The following is a 22,952-nucleotide window of genomic DNA, read 5'->3' on the forward strand; positions in this document are numbered from 1 at the left end:
CTCCTTTTGTGAATTCTCTTTTATCTTTAAATGCCCTTGTATTCTCTCTTCTTCTTTTGTTCCTCAATAAGATCTTGGTTTCTTACTAAAAAATAATAAAACAATTTCTTTAAAATTGTTATTTACCTTCGTATTATCCTCTTTTAATTGTTTTCCACTTCATTCTATAACTTTTTTTGCATAGAAACTACTTTCATTGAAAAAATCATTAAAAAATACAAGGGCATACGAAAACAAGCCTACAAAAAAAAAGACTCCCTCAACAACTCTACATCACTAACTAACCTAAAAGCTTAAGTTGATAGATGAAGGCAAATTTTCATATTATATAACTAACACTCCCTTCACTTGTGGGCTTGAAATATGAACAAGACCCAACAAGTGGAAATCAATATTAATTATTGTTTTCAAAGCACAAGGTGCGCTCTAAGGCGACAAAAATTTTTAATCGCCTCAAGGAAAGAGGCAACAAAAAGGTGTCACCTAATTGAAGCAAGGTGCAATTACTAAAATAATAAATAATATTTATTATAAATAAAAAATATTTTTATGAGGGTGCTAAGAGGGTGTCAACCTAGTTGAGATGTCGTGTGCACCTCCTGATCCTTGGTTTTGTTTTGTTTTGTTTGCTAAATGTAAAATCCTCTTGTACTATGAGCTTTTATCCCATTGTTTATGTATTAATAAATAAGGTGGTTTCCTTTTCAAAAAAAATATAAATAAAAAATACTTAAAATTAGAAATAAACTAAATCAAATAATCCTAAGGGGAAAAAATATTTGAAAAAAGATAAATAAATAAAAATGCTTTCTAAATAGGAAAGAAGACAGTGGTATGTGTAGTCTTTATTAGAATAGAAATATTGTCATTTGACAATTTGGCTAGCATGCGCTAGCAATTCTTTATTTGGTAGCCATATGTTCAATTATGTTCAGTTCTTCCCTAACGGTTGATAAATGAATGAACAAAAAAAGAGAGAGACAACATCTTCGATTATGTTTCTACTTCTTTAACTCTTTTTTCTTTAATTCTTCCTCCATTCTTTGATTTTTCTCTAACTCTAACTTTACAAACTTTGATACTTCCTCTCGTCTTAATCAAAGTAACAAAAAGAATTTTTTTATTTTACAAAAAAAAGAAAAAGTTGAACAATTGAACAAGGTGAGCGCTTGGGTTGCCTCGAGCATATGTTTAAGACGACTGAAAGCCACAAAAGGCGAGCACCTTACTCGCCTTGGGTGCTTGCAAGGCATTAAGGCCTCACCTAGCCCTGCCTCTCACCTCAGGCGAGCATTTGGCTGTGCCTCAACAACTCTGATATTAGTTGGGGAGGAAATAACAATGCATGGGCCAAGACCTACCTGAACCACCAACTATGATACCATCTGAAGTCACCAATCAACCTAAAAGCATAAGTTGATGAAGGTAGATTTAAGATGGTATCAGAATTGGTGGTCCAAGGAGGTTCATTGTTCACTTGATTGAACCTGGACCACACTAAGAATTCACAAACAAAACAATATTTTAGGTAAGACTAATGATAAAGACAAGGAAACAAGGAGTAAAATGGTCTCTTCCCCACCCAATGACCTTCCTAGAAGTAAGGATCCCTCACCACACAATGGACCAAATGGGCAAAAGAAGGGAGCTCCCTAGAGATATCTTTCCACAAGTTCCAACGAGTGCCTTGAGCTTGAGCTCCTTGGAGATATCTTTCCACAAGTTCCAATGAGTGCCTTTAAACCCCTCCGTCCACCACTCAAAAAAATGGGGTTATGTTTACTTGCGACAATTCTAAGCCAAAAGGATTGCTCTCTCCATCGTACGTAGCATTTTGATCAACTTTCATTTAAAAAAAATCCAAACTATGGGTGTTCGTCCATGGTCGACATCAATTTTGGGCTCAAACTAACGTCAAAAACTAACATATCAGTTTTCTTCACCAAAGATCACCTACTTTGGAGGGTTATGTGACGCCAACCAAACGACCACACAAGCAATCGGTTGGCTTTGGCCAAAACTGATGTGAGAGCTCGAGCAACAAAAACGAAAAAACATGGAAAAGAAAAGGAATGAGAAAGAAAGAAAAAGAGGCATCACCCTTGTTACCTTTTGTGGAAAAGAAAACAAAACTCTTCATTGATATAAAGAAAATAAACGTCTCCCTTGTTGCAATTGAAACTCAAAAAGAAGATAAATGGAGAAGAGAGAAGTGGATGAGAAAGGAGGAATGGAGGGAAAGGGAGGAAACAGTGGAGAAAGAATAGAAGAGAAATGAAGATTGAAGAAGATGAAGCTAAGAAGTAAAACATAAATTAATATGTTTATCTTATTTCCAAAATTGACCCTTTTATTCCGATACAAGTCTTACAACTATCCCAACCTTTAAGAATTTCGTCCTTGAATTTCTATGTCCACAACCCTTCCACGTTCTCTTGGTGGCATGATTTCTACTGCTTCCTACAAGAACAACTTAAATTTTCAACTCGACTTTTACCAAACATACTTACACTTGTTCCATTCCCAAGGAACGTAGTGCTCTGATACCAAGTCGTCACGCCCCGCCCCGAGATTACACTTCTGTCTTCAATCTCGCTCAGGATTCCACACAATTGCCCGAGATCCTTGTACAAAAATCATTTTGTCTTCCCTCTCGGCCGAGCAAGACCGAGTTTTGCCCCGAGATCAACCTTCTGTCTCAAATTTCGATCGAGATCTCACAAGGCTGCCCGGTATTCCCTTACAAGATACTTACTTTGGCTAGCAACCATCTTCGACCCTCTTACGTAACTTCTTATTTCCAAAATTGACCCTTTTATTCCAACACGAGTCTCACAACATTCTAGGGACATAATTTGATATCACGGTCACCTTCCAAACAAAAGATTGTATCTCATCCCAAACTTGAGTTCATGGATTGGCAAATGCGAGAAAGTGTTTTGGTGGTATCTCTTCGTTAGAAGTCAGGGTTCAAACTAACATCACCACATACTCTACTTTTGCGACAATATTAGCGCAACCTATATTGACAATGCAATCATGCACCAACAACAAAACATATCGAGATCAACCAACACTTGATTGTGTGTGCATTCTTGAAAACAAACTTGTAGTATATCCTTTCAGTAACCAGCGTATTGATATCATGGCAAGGCTTACCTTCCATGCATTTTCAAAACCTGTGTCAAGCTTACAATTCTGCATCCCCTAGTCTGCTCGCGAGGGGATGTTAAACAATCAGTTTGAGGATTTTTATTTAGTTATCAAGAGCTTTGATATTACTTGTAACCCTTTCTGTTATTCTCTGTAACCCATTGGCTCTTTAGTCATGTGTAGGGTTTTCTTCTTTGCATATTAGGGACTCTTCATTCTATTCACTGTGCCGTTTTCTTCACTTGGTGAATACAATTTTACAGATTTCCTCTCTCCCTTGGATTCTCTCCCTTTCTTTCTACAACTGGAGCCAGGACAGAAGTCGATTGCAATAAAAGAAAAGCCCCTTCTAACTATCCTCCACACTCATAAGGAACTTCTAACCTAACCATAATTCGTCTTCGGGTTTCACTGTTAGCAGAGTAGTAACTGACCAGATTTTTAACATTGGCAACTGAAGGGGTAAATCGGTTCATCGCTGATCCTTATTCAATAAAAAAGGAAAAAATAGAAACAACCGGATTAAATCTTCACAAAGTAGAAAGAAATGATTCCAACTGCACACATAACCGCAGACAAGCTCAAAACTGAAACACACTCATCGCTAACAACAAATCCGGAAGCCAACAGAATTCGACAGGAACAAACAAAGAAACAATCAAAATTAGAGCAATTCGATCCATAAAAGGAAGCTACCTGTTTCAAGAACATAGGAGAATCCTCGAGTTTGATAAACGCCCCCATTCTGTGGTTGGGTTGCAAATATTTCCTGCGTGTATTTGTTTTTGCGTCTCTGTTTCTCAGGTGAGAGTTTGAGATTCATTCAGCCATGGCGATTGGGAAGAAATGAGGCTTCCTCCATTATTGTGCACGTGGAGGGCTCCTTGGTCATTATGGCTTACAAAATAAAACCTCATCTCACCCAACCAAATGTCCTCTTTGTTACCATTATTCGTCAATTATTTTCACTTGGACCAAAATGCCCCTCTACCTCACTAATGAACAAACAATGTTATTTCTCTACAGGCTGATTGTGTGAAACCTTGAATTTCTATGACCTTTGGGACTTGTCAAGCATTGATAAAGGAAAGAGGAACTTTAAAAAAATTGGATTCAAAGTTAAGTGTTGTTTGGAGTTTAAGTTTAAAAGAGATTCAAAAGTGTCATGTAAGCATGTTTTGGTAAGTGGAAAAGAAGGAAAGCTAAGGAAGGATAGAAAAGTTGAAGAAGGGTTGGTTGCTAGCCAAAATGAGTGTCTTGGAAACAGAATCTCAGGGCAGAGGCTTCAGGACTCGATCTTGTTCAGTCTAGATAAAAGGCAAAGTGAAGACAGAGAGCAAATCTCAGGGCTATGGCAACCTGAGATGAAAGATAGAAAGATTTTAGAGTTTGAATTCGGGACAATCTCGGTGCTTGTTCAGCTGAGATGAAGGACAGAAACTTAAGAATTTAAGATCTTGAGCAATCTCGAGGTCGTGTCTGACTGAGATTGAAAGTTTGGAGAGAAAGGTGAAGGAAACTCTGGCCATCTCGGGACTTTGCTCGCTCAAGACTGGAAGCAAAGAAGGACACTTAGAGTTCTCGTGCAACATCTCGGTGTTTGTTCAATCAAAAAAGGAGACAATCTCGATAGATCTCGAGTCGATCTCAGTCGAGATCGCTTATAGGATTCGTGACATAGATTTTTTCGAGAATTTTTAACACGCAAGTTTAGCGTTTTTGGGACGCAATGGGTGTTTTTAAAGGCAGCAAACCCACTTTTCTCTCATTTTCTCACCATTTTTAGCCCAAGAGAGAAGAGTACATAGAAGTGAGGTGAGAGTTGAGGATCTTGGAAGTTTAGAAGCCATATCAGAGAGTAGTTCGACCAAGCATAAGTTTGGGTGTTCGAGCAAGAGGCATCCAAGAAGTTGTTGTCTTTGGTGAGTTAGAGCTAAAGAGGAAAAGTTAAGGGCCTAAGGTTTAGATCCAAGTAAGTTAAAGCTCATTTCCCTTGATTAAGGCAATTTATAGCAAGTTTACAAGTTTTTAGTTATTGATCTAGACTCTAAATTAAATATGATTAGGAGTTCGTTGGAGCTAGGGTGAGCTTCGTAGAAGTAATTCCAAGCAAGTCAAGGTTGTCGAGACTTCAAAAGAGTTCAAGCTGAGTTAAAAAAAGGGTTTTCCTTGAGAAGAAAGAAGGATAAATGAAGAAGTTAAAGAGATTTTGTCATAGTTGAAACCAAGTTTTAACTTGAGTTTCCTTGCTGTTTCAGCACAAAAAGAGATGGAACTAAGCCAAGCACCTAACCAAAAGTAGTGAGTGATAAAGTGAATTTATTTTATGTTTTCAAATCATGTTCTTCAAGTTAATGTTCTTAGAACTTATGTTTAAAGTAAATGTTTAAAATGATGTTTGTGTTGAAAAATGAACTAGGCTTAGACGCAGCGGAATTAACATAAAAAAATTATCTAATCTTAGAACATAAACAAATCGTGCTCAAACAATTAAATCACAAATAATTTTATGAATAATTGATTTATTGTTTAATTATTTAATAAATGTTTAATTATTTAATAAAAGTCATTATTCAATTGCATGTTATTGTATAATAATATCCATGAATATGTTATTATATTATAAATATCTGTAATCGATTATACGTGTAGAGACATAAATTATAATCATATTTTCTTATTAGACAATAAGAATATGATTGACCTCTTTTAAGATTATTACATGGACATATGTCATAAATAATCTCAAATAATTGATTGTTTTGATTCTTAGACTTGAGATTATCATAGTGTCAAATGTAAGAATTAATCTATTTTGATGCAAGCAAACGTTAACCAGATAATTATAAAGGTTGTACTCGAATACGTTATGAATTATGTAGTTGAAAATGATTAATCAAGATGGAATTTATCCCTCTTGTTATGGAGAGATATCTATGGGCCCCTTGATTAAGCGTGACTATGGAAATGCATGGTGGTTCTATAAATTAATTAATAAGGGTATTAATGTCATTTATTATATTAGTATGCTTATTGATCGAGAAAGCAATTGAATTAGATAAGATGACTTCGTCCATGCCTTATATTCAATTATACATATTGCGTGATTAGAGTAATAATTATATTAGGTAATGATAGATCACCACTGACTTAATTTAATATGGATAACCATAATGTCTTGCTAGATAACAATTATGACTTATGGGCTCATTACCATATTAAATTAACCTAACGAGTCGCACACGAAAGAACTGGGTCGAATTTGTCTTTGTGCTAGATAATTAATAAATTCAATTGGAGAATTAGAATCCTATTAGGAAACATAATGAATAAGTCCAATCGAAGAATTGGAAACTTATTAGAAGAGTAGTTAATAAGCCCAAATAGAGAATTGGAAGCTTATTAGGAATCCTAAATTTATTAGAAATCCTAAACTTATTAATAAACCCCAGGAAGCCTATAAATAAGACCTTTGAGGTATTATTTTACATCCAAGAAAAAGTACATAAATTCGTTCTACACAAAGAGGCAATAGAGAGAGTCGACATTCTGACTTTGTGAGGTTCTAGCAGAGTCGAATTTCCAGTTCGTGTGTGGATAACTTCAGAGAACGCTTGTGATTTTGCAGCGTTTTAGTGATACAAATTCGGAGCACCATCCTTATCAAAATAAGGCAATTCAAATTTGGAACATTAACAAAGAAGCATGTTTATTCGTGATTTAATTGTTTATGCACAGTCTGTTACATTCTAAAGGTTAGAGATTTTTTTTATGTTAATTCTATTGCATCTAGCCTTAGTTCGTTTTCCAACATGTTCTTGGACCAATTGGTTGAAGATTGATCTAATTAGCAATGTATCTTTTTGTTCAATGATAAGAATTTTGCAAGAATACCAAATTTTCATTTTTTACTATTTGAGAGAATCAATATCTTTGTGTGTGCTAGTTTAAATCTAAAAAATATTCCAAAAAAATTTTATTACTTTTTTTTTTTACTTTCTTGCTTGACACCCCTCTCCCATTTTATGCAATTCCTAGATCTTTTAATTTTTTCTATTTTTTTATTTCTTGAGTTGTGTACCCTACTCATGAATGCTTGTGGATTAGACCCCTTATCATACTATTCTACTACTCTTTGTTATAATTGATTGGGTATTTTCTTGAAGGGTTTGAGGTTGTGGTCTTTTTTTGTATCCAATCGATATCAATTCTTTGATTCACAATAGAATTCTATTGTACTATTGCATGATTTTTTTTTACCATTAATTCTTTTGTGCAATTGAACCAACTCTTGCATCCTTAAACCAATAACGACCCCTACCTCAAAAACTATTTTTAGTATGGATTCAGAGTGTCGAGCTACACTTGGAACACCGCAGTTGCGCTCAAGGATGTTCCAAATTTAGGTGCTTTCGAGTCTAGAGCATCGTGGAGCGCACGAGGGCAATAAACCCTATTTTTTTAGCACTTTGACTTTTTTCTCATTTTCTTGATCATTTTGATTATGTTTTGGCTCTGTTTGATTATCTTGACTCATAACACTCAATTTTATGATAATGCCTTGAAAAACGTTAGCAAACATGTCAAATATAATAAAACAACCCTAAATATAAGGCAAGATATGCACAATTTAGATACGTGTCACCATCTCAAACTTAGAATTTTGCTAGTCTCGAACAAAAAAGAATAAAACTTTGGAAAAGTTCCAAATATGTGTGCTAAAAATTCAAGCCTCAAGGAATAGCTATATAGAGACTCATAAAAAAATAATCAAGTAAGTTCATTGTTGCAATTATCCACGGCACAATCTACTCATTTTTCGTTTGTGTTCAAGGCACATTCAATTCAAAACGCAAGAACTAACGTGACGAATAAGAGAGTTTCGTTAGTTTTCCCCTAGTGTGGCTCATGCACTAATCATTAAACCTCCACAAATTTAAAGAAGGTAATATATATTCACTAATGTGCCTTAATTCTTTTTCTTTTACTTTTTTCCTTGCATTTATTTTACCTAAGGGCAAGCTTTCAAACATGCACTGTTCGGACTCGTGCCTAGTCAAATCTCAAGGTCCTAATTGATCATACATAGCAAATGTAGCTCTTTTTGCCCTATCCATGCGAATATTGCAAAAAATTTATTACATAACATAGTTATTTCTTTTGAGAACATAAGTGTTCGCTCGTTTTCAAAGACTACAATAGTATTCTTTTCTTTCTCTCCAGTCTAACATTATAAATCATCATGCATATCAACTCTCTAATCGGTGGGGCCTTTTGAAGGTGACAACCAAATACTTAACTAATTAGATTGACTTTAGTGAAAGTTTCTAAATAAAAGTGACTATGTGCTCATGATATGGGAGACTTCAAAAAAGACATACATAAAACATAACTCAAGATATTATTATCCTATTTCCGCAACAAGTCATCCACAAGCATATTCACGACTCATCATGGACGATCAACATCGATGCGCTCAACAAGAAATTTTCATAAACTCTTTAAAGCCCAAACCTTTTTTGTCAAATTTGTACATAAAACCAATAAATATCAAATAAATACGTAAAATAAGATAAGAAAAAGATAAAAGTACGAAGGATACCTCTCACCCCAAATGTAGAAATTTGCGTTGTCCTCAATGCATAAAAAGAATAGAGCAAAGAAATATGCATATGAGATGTGCAGGAGTCCACCGAATAGATTAGTGGCAAGAGTACTTTTGCAGTGAGCGAAATCTTGAAAATATTAAAGCACATGAGTGACTCTAGAATTTTAAAAAGAAAAGACTAGAAACAAAAAAATGCAGAAAATAATAAAGCTTGGGTTTCCTCCTAAAAAGCCCTTGGTTTAAAGTCTCTAGCTAGACCAACCGAACCAAAGTATCATTCTTTGAAAACAAGGTTCTCAATACGATGTTCTTCATCGCCACAAAAATTATTAAGCCTTTGACCATTGACTTTAAATCTTTGTCCCTTTTTTTCTTGCACTTCAATGGCTCGAATTATGCCGTCACCACTATAAAGGGGCCTGACCATTGAGTCCTAAACTTACCTAGAAGCAAATGTAAAACGTGAATTAAAAAATAAAACTCTTTGTGCAGGTGATAATGTGTGGTCTGATCTTTTTGTCATGTCATCTTATAGTGCTTTCTTTATATAACTTGGTATTCTCGTAGGTTTGACTATAGAACTCCTTTAGTTCATTGAGTTGCATAACCTTTGTTCGTATACCTTTTACTGGTCAAAGTTGAGCTTTTTAATGATCCAATAAGCTCGATGATCAAGCTCTATCAGTAAGTGACAAGTCTTACCAAACATCAACTTATACGGTGAAGTACCAATTGGAGTTTTGAAAGCTGTACAGTAGGTCCATAGTACATCTTTGAGTTTTAAAAACTCAATATTTCTTGTCTGTTTAGATCATATTTTGTAAGATTTGTTTGATTTTCCTATTAAACATTGTTTGATCTTCCTATTAAACATCTCAACAAGACCATTAAATTGGAGATGGTAAGCAATGGCAATCTAATGTTTCACACCTTATTTAGTCAATATGAAATTAAAAAATTTATTACAAATATGGGTGCCCTCATCTCTTATGATAGCTTTAGGTGTGATAAAATGTGTAAATGTGTTTTATGCACTAAAATTTAAAATAGTGTGTGCATCACTAATTTCAATAGCTATTACTTTTACCCATTCAGGGACCGTTTGGATCGAAGGAATTGGGATGGGAATAACATTGTTAGGAATAACTTATGCCTAAGAATGTAATGCATGGGAATAAGATATCTAGAAATTAATTATAACTATGTTTGGTTGTGCATGAAATGTTATCAACTTTTCCTAGAAATAATAAAGGGGTTTTCTAAAAAATAGAAAAAATTGAAAAGTAGTACATTTTTTTAAAATTCTTAAAAACTATTTTTCTTGGTCAAATGTTGGGGCAATCTCTATCGAAAACCAATTGAACTCAGGCAATATTGCATCGAGATGCCACAAGAGAAGTGCTTTACTGTTAGGTTTTATGTCCTAAAACTCGTAGATAGTAAATATAATTCATTGATCGTTATTAATAAAGTGTTTTATTATTACTATAATTTCAATAAGTGTTATTGATTATATTATTAGTTTTGTCTTAATAACCTAAATCCAATAAATTAACTTCCTAAGTTGTTTGATGAGTCTTGAACAGTATGTAGAGACATACAGGGACAATGTTCAAGATCAGCTTAAAGGGTTTATAATATAGGGTTAAGGCTGGGTACTTTATCCTAGTAACATTATGGATACGACTCACTTTGTATTTGATATAAATGTATTGATCCAAAGCGTTCATGCAGGCGACATGGCAGTGAGGGTATCCTATGCAATGAGTTTACATAAGACCGAACCACAAAATAGTAATCACTAGATGTAACTCTATTAATTAGTTGGGTTTCTATTTATTAGGATGACCTAGGTAACTTAGTATTAATCCTGAGTGTATTATGAACTCTTGTTCACGAGAGATTGTCTTTTGATTTGTACGGGTGAGAGCAGCTAGACTGTCGACTTAATAGCTTATCATTTTGAGGACAAGATCAAGTGGGGAGCTGAAAACATAATCACAGAAGATGGAATTCACTCATTCTCGAGTTTAGGGTAAGTAGATAAGCGTTCCCTTAAATGGTGTCTCTATGACTTGAACAAAAAGTCCTACCCTCTTTATGATACGAGAGGGATTTATGTTTAGTGGTTGGACCATAAACAAGTTGTTCATTAGAGGAGCACTGGTATTTAAGAGCTAGAAGTAACTCAAGGGTAAAACGGTAATTTGACCCAGCTAGTGTTACGAATACTTGTGAAGGACTAACTTACTGTTATTGGTCTATATCAGTGGACACATAAATACATCTATAGTGAGAAGAGTTCAGCTGTGAGTCTTTAGTGGAGTGTACACACAGTTAACAAATATTGATTAATGTTGTTAATGAGCTTAGCCAATTAAACTCATATTGTTGTAGCTTATGATCTGTAGGTCCATTAGATCTCCTTCCTAACTCTTAAAGGGTAATAAGATTTATTTATATTGGTTGTAGTTTAAAATGTTCAAATCTATTTTGGGAATTAATATAATGTATGATGATACATTATAATATAAAGTTTATATTTTAATTAAACTTTATTTTATAAATTTAATTTTGGATATGATTCAAAATTAATTTATAAGAGAATTTTGAATGAGTTCAAATATTAGTTTAATGTGAATTAGATTCATATTAAAACTATAGGTTAAAATTTAATATATATATATGATACATATTAAAACTATAAGTTGTGAGAGAAATTTCTATTTGAATATGATTCAGATTTGGATTAAATTAAATATAAGATATTTAATTTAGTAATTAATTAATTAGAGAATTAATTAATAGTTTAGTTTGATTTTATGTAATTAAATTTGATTTAATTAAATTAAAACGGTAGGTTATGTAAGAGATATTCATTTAAATATGATTTAAATTAAATATTAATTAAATATGATTTAATTAATTAATATAATAAAATTAAATTAATAGGTAACGTGGGTAGTTTTCCCACTTTTCCTTATTCTCTCCAACTTCCCTCTTCTTCGGTCTGAAAAAGAGGGAGATATATGCTATTCACATAATAGTTTTGGAATGCGAATTCTCTCAAATTCTCTCTAAAAGAAAAATTTTCTATGTAAAAATTCCCTCCCAATTGGTTCCCATAATCCAAATCTCAAAAAGAGAATAGGAAGGTTTCCAAGTGGTGGTGCTTCAATTTGGAGTTGTGTAGATTCAGAGACGTCAACATGTGTAAGTTTACTGTTTTCTGTATTTCTCTGTTAACTATTTCTTGAAAGCATGCTTAGCCATAAATAAGGTTTTACCAAAGTACTGGTATTTTTTAGGTTCCTAATTAAATTGAGTTAAGGTCTCTGTTATTTTTTTGCTGCGTAAGACTTTTATCCATTCATTTACATGTATCTCGGTTCAATCTTGGGTAAAATCTTGGGACTCCTTCAACGAATCTCGGCACAATTTCATCGATCTCGTCCAATATTCCTCATATGGACAGGGCCATATTGATGAAATTGTCGAAATAGGCCGAGATTGACACCGAAATTTGATTAATTTGCAATTTTATTTTTGTTATGCAACTATTAAAAGCAACCTTAAGCTATTTAGATTACAAACAAAAGTACAGTGCAACGATCATTCAAAGTTAAGATACTTAGCAAGCCCTAACATGCTAGCTCAAAATAAAGAGTACACAATATTTGATAAGGACACAAAATACATAAATATATAATTGTCCATGTTTAACTTGTCAAAAAGTCTCCCATAACAATATTCCCATAGTTTAAGGATGAACGTCTTCTTGTAGAAGTTCCATTATGAATTCATATCTTTAATCACGTGGAGGATTAAAGAAATAGTCAATCTGAGATTGGTCTTTAGCGATAATCTTACTCACTCCCACTCTTTGTCGAATACTTAATCCATTTATTTTTTTAATTTCATTGACTAATTAGTTTCGGCGTTCTTCTTTTGTGGACTCTCAGTTAGCTACCTGTCGATAAAATGCAACAATTTCTTGAATATTATCATTCGCACTTGAAAGATATATGTGTTAGATGTATTTAAATAATACGTATAAAGTGTGGGATATGTATGTAAATTAATAATTTATCACATTGAGTTATTTTATTTTATTGGACCTATTATGTGATCTATTTAATTATAAGGCCTAAGATACCTAATTGGGTATGGACTAAATGGGTAGAAACCCATTCCTAGATTGATTAGGATTTAATGGGGATCATAATTAAACTAATATATAAAGAACCCTAAGGCTGTGATCCCCAATATACCAAAATAATAAGCACTACGTCTTTCTTTTATCCCATAAAAAAAATCCCACTAAGAGCATTTATGGTTTTGGTTGAGAAAGACAATAGTCATTTTATAGCTATCAGTTTATAGCCATCATCAATTCAAGGAGATGGATTATGGTATGTAATTTATTTTAACAATAAAATCTGGTAGGTAACTAATTCTTGACAATTTGGCATGAGTGATCTTGGGTTAATATATTATATAGATTTAAAATATTTTATTCTGACAAGTGGTATCAGAGCGTGAATTTCATGTTAAATTGTTGGAATTTGTTTGTTTGCTATTGGGTTCTTGATTCAAGATTTGATTAATCATATTGTGATTTTAAGTTTAATTATTCTAGATTCAAGATTTGATTAATCATATTGAGTTTTTAAGTTTATTTGTTCTTGATTGGAAGATCTGATTAGTTATGATGTTGTGAATTTAAGTTTAATTAGTTATGTTGTAGATTCAAGATTTGATTAATTAATCATGTTGTGAAAACAAGTTTAGTTGATGATGTTGTAGATTAATTGATCATCAGGTGGATTAAACTTGAATGATGAAGTTTTTTTTATATTCACATGTTTATGTTGCATTAATTGTATTTTAATGTACCAAATTATTGGGTGAACTTTTGTAAAGATTATTTGGTATTCTTCCTTTTTATTTTTGCAATAATAAAATTATTATTATTGTGTCTTATATTTTAGATTGAATTGGTCAAAAGAACATGTTGCCAAAGTAGCCTTTGTTATCTTGATTAGTTTAATTCTAAAATATAGGATGTGCATATTCATTGATTTACGCAAATAATTATTGGTCCAAAAGAAGATAATTATTTGGCGAAATTATGAGTATGCATATGGTAATGAGTAGGTGATAGTTATAAGGATTGCTCATGTGAAAAATAGTCGGTCAAAAGAAAGGCTAATTTTTTGACAAAGTTTGCTGTTAGTGCTTTGATTACTACGTTGAAAGTACCATTTACAGTTGATGTCTCTATCCAAAGGTTTAACATCAATGTTATGTTAGATATCTTGTAAAAGGGGTCCACCATATATGTTAAATTATTTTGTCATATTTTATTTTATGACACCTATTAATTGTGAGTATATAATTTATTTGCTTATTCTTTACTCAGTTGGTCTTGCTCAAATATCTGGTCTTGCTCAAATATCTGTTAGATATCTTGAAGTTAAAGCTATTGGGAATTTTAGATTACTTTTACAAATTGGTTGTTTTTTGGATTTGAATGAGACTTTTAGGGCCCGTTTGGTAACGTTCTTGTTTCCTGTTTCTTGTTTCTGTTTTCATTTTTTAAGAAACAGAAGTGTTTGATAACGTTCCTTGTTTCTCGTTCTCAAAAAAAGTAGAAACGTTTCTCATTTTATAAAGAATTATTGGGAACAAAAAAAAGTAGTTTCTTCTGTTCCGTTTCTCAATTGCTTTTATTGGTTTCCTTTTTCTCAATTTATTTCTATTTGTTTCCTTCTCCTTTTTCTCAATTATTTTTTTTTCTTTCATTTTTCTCAATTATTTTTATTGGCTTTTTTTCTTTTTCTCAATTATTTTTATTGGTTTCCTTTTCATTTTTCTCAATTATTTTTATTTCTTTTATTTTTCTTTTTCTCAATTATTTTTATTGGTTCATTTTTCTTTTTTCAATTATTTTTATTGGTTTCCTTTTCCTTTTATCTCCATCGTCTTCTCCAAATAATCATCCTCTTCCTCTTTTACTCATCGTTTTTCTTTGCACACCGTCTTCCTCTTCACCTCTCACCGTCTTTCTCGATAACCCGAACTCTTCCTCTTCGTCGGATCCATAGTTTTTGCCTGATTGTTCCTCTTCGTCGGATCCATAGTTTTCATCTTTCTCTTTGTACAAATCTGGATTTTCGTTGTGGGTTTTTCTCTAAAGCATCATAGGTTAAGAGTTAAAGGTTAAATTTTGTTTTGTTTCTTTTAATTCTGAATATTGAAGACATAATAACTTACTTTAAAATTAATATTAAATTCTAGATGTCACGAAATAACGATGAGATTGTAGAAATTGATGGATTAAAAAGAGAAATTGCCTGAGTAAGAGATGATATTGCCAATCAAATTTGGTAACATTTGAAGGATAAATATAATTTTATGTTTATGTTATTATTTTTATTCGTGCATTGATACTTCTTCGTATTAAATGAATAAACTTTTGATAATTTTATTTGTTATGTTTGATGGATAGACCTATATTTTTGTTTAATGTTTAATTGAAGTAGATGTGAAAAATAAAAAATAAATCTAGAAGAAAATCAATAAACAAGAAACAGTTATCGAACACTTTTTTTGTTTCTGTTTCTTTTTTTTTTTCAAGAAACAAAAAATAGAAACAGTTATCAAACGCATTACTGTTTCTTGTTCTAAAAAAAGAAGAAACAGGAAACAGGGAACAAAGAACAAGAAACAAGAAACAGAGAATAGAAACGTTACCAAACGGGCCCTTATTGTATTGTCATTTAGACGGAACTTAGTTTCTATTTTCAGATTGGACAAATTTGGTTTTTCTTGTTCTTTTGGAAATAATAAAATTAGTCTTTTTCAAAACTCCAAGCTTATTGGTACCGGTTCTTTAATTGATAACCTATATATGCTTGATTCTTATGTTTCATCTAACAAGGTTCTACTGTCTAAATCATGTGGTACAAAGTGTAAATTAAATGTGAATTCTGCTATGTTGTGGCACAAGCTTTTAGGTCACATCTCTAAACAGAGAATTCAGAGACTTGTGTCAGATGAAATTCTTGATTCCTTTAATATAAGCAAGTTTGAAGTTTGTGATGTATTAAAGAAAAACAGACAAACATAAGAAAATTATGGACCAACAGATGTTCAGACGTCTTAGAACTAATACATACATACAGTACAAGAATGAGGTCTTTTGATAGCCTTTAAGGATAGCCCATTTTAAATTGGGTTATTGAAAAGAAAAAGAAAAAAAAAGTGGGAAATAGAAAAATTTATCTCGCCCAATATTTTCCCCCTTTGGAGCCTTTCACTCCTTTTCTCTTTTACTCCAGCAGACCACCCACGCAACCGAAATGATGAGACGACACTTTCATCTCTTTTGCTGCGATACCCACCCACGTTTCGTCTCACACGTCTATCGTTCAATAGACGACAACGTCGTCGTGGTTTCTATCCAATCGCCAACGCTGAAGCTCTGGCACCATCATTGTCTACAAAGGTTTCGCTTAGGGTTCTTCGAGGTTAGTCTTCTTCCTTTCTTCACCACGTCAATCTATAGAGAGAAACAGGAAACCAAAACTGAAATCTCTCTCTCTCTCTGTTCACTTCCACGGTTTCCGACCAACTTTCTGTAGAAGAAGCAATCCTTCTGAAGTTCTTGACGAAGCTTATGATATCAAGGTTTCTCTCTACTTCCACTTCTCTTATTTTCTCTCCTTTTGTCTTTCTTTCTCAAGAAACCAAAATTTTTCGACAAAATTAGTTTAAAACTATTCCTTGTTCATTTTCTGTTCTTTTTTATTATTATTATCAATCTTGATAATAATAATTTGTATTTTACACTTGGTCTGATAATATTAAATTTGTATTCTACACTTGTAAAGTTCAAAACACTCTCATAGGGAAGAAAGGTATAATAATGTTCTTATTTGTAAATGTATAGTATTTGGATGTTACATATAGACATATAAGATGTATGAAAGAAATGTAAATGTAAAAACTTGGATTACAAGTTTCAATATATACTTTCCTTTTGCAAATGACATATTATAAACTCAATGCCATAAAAAATTGACCAACTCCTCTAGAGAATTGAATCATTTTAAAGGTTGTATTTGTCACTTAATTCTGACAACAGGAGCTTTTTGACCAGTTGAGAGTGTTTCATTCATTTAGCCAATTTGAAGTAAGAGTTCATTAATTTTTGGAAATAAAATTATGTAAACTAACTTCTATGTTTAAACAAACAAAATGAAGTAATGAAGTGTTAATTAAAAGATTGTTTCTGAAATTTGTACTTAATTATATTCATAGTTCTCATCTTATTGAAACCGTTGAAAATTCTAATCAAATACTAAACAATAAACACAAACAATTTTTTATTTCTTTCATTTTCTCCAGCCCTAAGTTCTTTTTTATTAGGTTAATGATTTTATTTGATTATGTGAAATTGAATTAGAATGAGAAATCAAAGTATAGTAACGTTTTGTTATCTATGACTACAAAGGTTTTTTTTCCACATTCACATTACATTTTGCAATGAAATGCACAAGTTATCTATGATTCATCTTCATTATTATTTTTATGCATACTTTTTGACTCTATTATAAAAGTATGCTCTTGGATTTACTAAAGTTTCAGTGAGTTTATTTCCAGAAAACTAGGTTCAAACCATAGTCAACTTTCCAATCTTGGAAATTCAGGGAATCAGATAGGGAGAATATTGGCCTCAAATTCGAGGTTTGTAGCTTTTGCAAATAGAAAATTTATTGTTCTTTTCCTCATACTCCATTTGTTCAAGTTCAAATTGCTAGATTATCAGTTTTTTGCATTTGATTTCACATTCATACATTCATTCTTTCATTGCTTTTGGTTAAAGTTTTGCCTCAACTTTGATTGTCTTCTTATTCTTATATTGTTGCTTGGGTTCGATCACTATATTTGACGGATATTCTATCTTAATCTTTACAAACATAGCTTCGTTGTAACTTTTGTTGCAGTTGCTTGGGATGGTAGTAGAGTAAGAGTGGTTGTTTCTTGGTAGCAATTTCTTATAAATACTATTTCTCTATAGTGTATAATTAAACAAAGTTATTAGGCTTTTTGTTCTTGAATTCAATTAGTGATAAGTTTTAGTTGTTAGATTTATTCTTAAATATAATATTATCATTAATGTGGCCCAATTGCATTATCTATTATTTATCCCTTTTAGACTTATTATTTTATTAGGCCCATTAGGTTAAAAGATAATGCCCTAATTTAATTCCATGATGGGTGGTGTCTATAAATAAAATTTGAGGGATTGGTCCTCTGTCTCGTTAACTAGTTTATTTTTCCCATCAAGAAATCTAAATTAAGTCTTAAAGGAAGACAAGTGAGAGAAACACAATTCCTCAAGAAGATTATTCATGGATCAAGATATGTTGTTCTTTAACTAATTTTAACTTGTAAAGTTATCTAGTTTAAAGATATTGGCGCTTATCGTTATATACAATATTAGGGTTTATTGTATATCATAAAAATAAAGTTTACATGTGGTATCAGAATCTTGATTTAGAATTTGTAATTTTACATGGATAATTAATGATTTGTTTTAATGTTTCCGCTGCCTGCTTTCTCTTAAATTTAAATCAAGATTCTTTAATTATCAATTATCATGAATTAAAGATTTTTTTTATTGATTGTGATTTTGATTTTATTGAAAGACGGAAGAACGAAACAAAATTTAGAAAGTAAATACTTGCAAATCTTACCGCCGACCATAATCTTCTGTTTTCTTTCAATTTTGATTAAGCAATTAAACTTTTTTTTTTTTCACAAGAATCAGTAAGTAATTAAAGTATTTTAAAAATCTAATGAAGTACATGCCTAATTAAACGAATCAAGAAGGCAGCCAGTTTTTTTTATATATTAATTTCAAGCTTTTCTTTGTAAAGTTTAATGAATTAAATTTATATTCTAATCCATAATTAAATAAATTAAAATCTAACGAAGGTTAGGATATTTTCGAAAATCTAATTCATTCTAATCTAATTAAATTTTAGATTTCGATGATTTTCGAAATATTGCATATTTTTAGTTTATGTTGAAATTGATGATCATGTGTTAATTATATTTTATGTGTTATGTTTAAAGTATCCATTTATCTCTAAAATTTAAATTATACAATTAAATTTTTGGAGGATAATGTATGAATGTATGAAGTTTTGGATGAAATTTTTGTATCTAACTGTAAGTTATGAGGTAAATCACTTGGAATTATGTTGTTCGATATCTATATATTAGGAATAATTTGTTAGTCACCAAAGTGACCAAACTAGTAAGTTTTATAGATATTCTATTGATAGTGTTTTGCAAATTAAGAAAATAATTATTTGTGATTATTTTAATATGATATCTATATTACGAATAATTTGCTAGTCACCAAAGTGGCCAAATTAGTAAGCTCAATAGATATCAAATTAAGGTTAAACTCAATTACTCATGTTATATGATGATGATGAATTGTTTTATATTATGAAAAATAAAGATGTTATTTATGAGTATATTGATTTTCATTATTATAAAACTTTTAAATTGCCTAAAGATAATTAGTAGTTTTATAATTTTGAATCTTATTATGGTTAATTGGAATTGTTTTATCATGATGCCTATGTTATGAACAATTTGTTAGTCACCAAAGTGGCCAAATTGGTAGATCTTTAGACATCAAATCAAAATTGATTCAATTACTCATGTCCATTTGATGCTAATGAATGAGATAATATTATGAAAAATTAATGATTTGTCATGAGTATATTGATTTTCATTATTATAGAACATTTAATTTGCTCAAAGATAATTAGCAGTTTTATAATTTTGAATCTTATTGTGGTTAATTGAGGTGTTTGGTTAGATATTATTAGTTTATCCAATGATAACTAATGTATCTAATTTGAGCATTTAAATTACCAATTATATGAAACTAAATCTAGCATCAATTAAGTGTAAATGTTGTACATTGTTGTGCCTTCCAAAGAAGAACTTCAATGTATAAATTAATGGTTATTTAATATTATCTGAACATATCTCAATATTTTAAGTTATTTCTCAAAGCAATGATGTATAAGCATATTTATTTTGTAATTGCAGCATCTGCTTCTGTTCCTCTTTATTCGCATGCTACATCTATAATAAAGTTTAATGGACTCAATTTCTCTGATTGGTGCTGTAACGTCTCGAATTTTCGAGGTAAATTTTATCTTTTGTGGGGATACGAAATTTTTTTGAATTTAATGTTTTGTAAATTGCTATAATAATAATATGATATTAATTATATTATTATTATTATTTATTATTATTATTATTATTATAATTTATTATTGTTATTATTACTATTATTTAATAATATTATTATTATTATTTAATATTATTATTACATTATTATTATTATTAATTATATTATTATTATTATTATTATTATTATTATTGAATATTATTATTATTATTATTATTATTTAATTTAATATATATATATATATATATATATATATATATATATATATATATATATATATATATTTTAAAAATAAACCCTAACTTACTGCGCGCGCCGTCCCCCCCCGTGAATTTTTCTTCTTCTTCTTCTTCTCCCTTCCTCGCCCGACAGCTGCCCGACGTCTCCACCTTCAGTCGACAACGCCTGTTCTTCTTCTTCTTCTTCTTCTTCTTCTTCTTCTTCTTCTTCTTCTTCTTCTCTTCAGCTTCTTCACCCGACAAACACAGCCGCCATCCGCACGTTTTCGTCTTCCGCCCCATTTCTGCATCCGCACATCACCGACGGGAAGCACCTAGCGAGAGCCGTCCCCGACCGTCCTTCTTGTGGGTTCCACGTACACGGCCAGCCATCGACCGTCTCTGCCTCGGTTGTGCAGCGTCGGCCGTCTACACTTAGCATCGACGTAATGTAACGCTCCGAAAATTTAAGGTAAAATTTTCCTCGTTTTACGTAAAGTGCAAGTTGATATAATAATAATATAATATTAATTATATTATTATTATTAATATTTATTTTATTTGTTATAATATTAATATTATAATTATTATTATTAATTAATATTATAGAAATATTATTATTTCTAAAAATATATAGAAATATTATTATAATTATTATTATTAATTAATATTATAGAAATATAATAAATTGTTATTTATTTAATATTAATATTATTAATATATTATTATTATTACTTTATTATTATTCTTATTATTTATATTTAATATATATATTATTATATAATTTAAATTATTAATATTATATAATTATTAAGAATTATATATATATATATATATATATATATATATATATATATATATCATAATTTTTTTTTAAACAACCCTAATTCGTGCCGCCCCCCCCCACCCATTTTCTTCTTCTCTTCCGTTTCTTCCTCTCCACCGCGCGCCGCCATTCCTCCTTCTCCATCTTCTTCATCTCTTCTCCATCCGACAACGCCCCACTGCCCTCTCCAATCTTCTCCTTATTCTCCGACAGCGCCAGCACTGCCGCCTCCATCTCCGTCGGTGTGCGTAGCCTCGCCGGACGTTCGCCGCGGCCTCCATCCAGTTCCGTTTCGCCTCCAACCACCTACAGCCGACGCTTCTCTCTCTCTCTCCGTTTCTGCCACCACCGTCATCCCCTCCGTCATCAGCTCGTGTTTCCGACGCCGACAGAGCACAGAGGGAAGCGCCGTCGTCGCCGGAAGGAAAAAGGGATACGCGAGCCGTGAGGTGAAGCCGACCCGACCCGGTTCCAAGCTGACCCGACCCGAGACCCATTTGCAGCCGAGCCACGAGCCACAAGCAAACCCAGCCGAGCCGCGAGCCACCAGCAGATCCAGCCGAGCCGCGAGCCGAGTTGAGCCGAGCCGCGAGCCGAGTGAGCTGAGCCGCGAGCCGAACCAAGCCGAGCCGCGAGCCGAGTGAGCCGAGCCGCGAGCCGAACCAAGCCGAACCGAGCCGAGCCACCTAAGCCTTCCTTCCTCCATTTCGGTTCACGGTGAGTCTTCGGTAAGGATTGTTTCCGATGAATTCCCTAATGTTGCTACATCCGATTAGAGTTTGAACATTGGAATAAGTTGTGGCCCTACTTTTCTCCCTTCAAGGTAGTACAGGGTTGACGTTTGAGTTCTCGGGTCTAGCAGTAGGTCTGGTTGGAGATAGTTTCCTTTCCTTGGGTAAGTCAACGGATGTCGCTTCCGACCTTTTTAAACGACTTCTACTAAAGTCATCAACTAAAACTTTCGTGTTTCGTTAGGTGGATCTGTCGAGCGTGGATTTCGATCGAGGGGCATAACCGAGTATCAGGTAAGGGTTTTCTTACTACTGGACCCCGAATCCAGACTGAAAACGTAGTAATCCACAGGGGATTACACGTTAGTGACTGTACTGAATAACTGTATGCGTGTTGACTGTTAAGTACTGTTATTATATTTGTCTGATGTAAATATACTGTGACTGCGAGTTGTGGATTGAGGTTTTATGTTGATGGACCTTGAAGTTACGGTTTAGTATGTAGTGAAACACTGGTCTGGATGTGGTTCATGGAATTTGGACGGGGATGGACAGTGAGTCCGATTTTGTTTGGTTAGTCGATTGGACCTAGGGTTTTCCCTATTGGTGTGCGAATCGGTAATGCATATAGCAACTGAGGGTGTAGATGTTTAAGCCTATACTATCTGACTGACAAAGTCTATGGCGGGACTGTGATATGAATGCCGTTGGGATGTGACTGATGTAGACAGTTTAGTTTAGACTGAGGGGTAACGGTTAGCTTCATCTATGGGGTAGTGTGCCTTACAGATATGTGCGTCCTTCGGGAGCACTAGACTGATATGTGCGTCCTTCGGGAGCACCAGACTGATATGTGCGTCCTTCGGGAGCACTAGACTGATATGTGCATCCTTCGGGAGCACTAGACTGATATGTGCATCCTTCGAGAGCACTAGACTGTTATGTAGGGTACCCCCGAATAGGAAGTTAACTGTTGTCCCCTAACGGGCCCAGTAGTGGGTCCCTTACTGGGTATGTTTATACTCACCCTTTCTCTTCTTTAACTTTTCAGGTAGGGGTACAGCGAGGGGCAGACCGACGAGAGGCAGGAAGGATGCGTGAAGGCCATATGGACGCGTCTGGTTTTCTT

General features: G+C 32.8%; 1 protein-coding gene across 6 annotated transcripts in view; it reads right to left on the reverse strand.

Moving 5' to 3' along the window:
* LOC103495062 (ADP-ribosylation factor GTPase-activating protein AGD4-like) overlaps positions 1–4,058 on the reverse strand; it is a 46,314-nt gene extending 42,256 nt beyond the window's left edge. For 5 of the 6 annotated variants that reach the window (XM_051090869.1, XM_051090868.1, XM_051090866.1 and 2 more), the window contains exon 1: positions 3,850–4,058. In XM_051090869.1, the coding sequence (XP_050946826.1) occupies positions 3,850–3,897 (48 nt within the window). In that variant the 5' untranslated portion in view covers positions 3,898–4,058. The remainder of the gene's footprint in view (positions 1–3,849) is intronic. The other variant, XM_051090870.1, reaches the window with a different exon arrangement.
* Positions 4,059–22,952: the final 18,894 nt, after the last annotated feature.

The sequence above is a fragment of the Cucumis melo genome, chromosome 10 (assembly GCF_025177605.1).
Source record: "Cucumis melo cultivar AY chromosome 10, USDA_Cmelo_AY_1.0, whole genome shotgun sequence".
NCBI lineage: Eukaryota > Viridiplantae > Streptophyta > Magnoliopsida > Cucurbitales > Cucurbitaceae > Cucumis > Cucumis melo.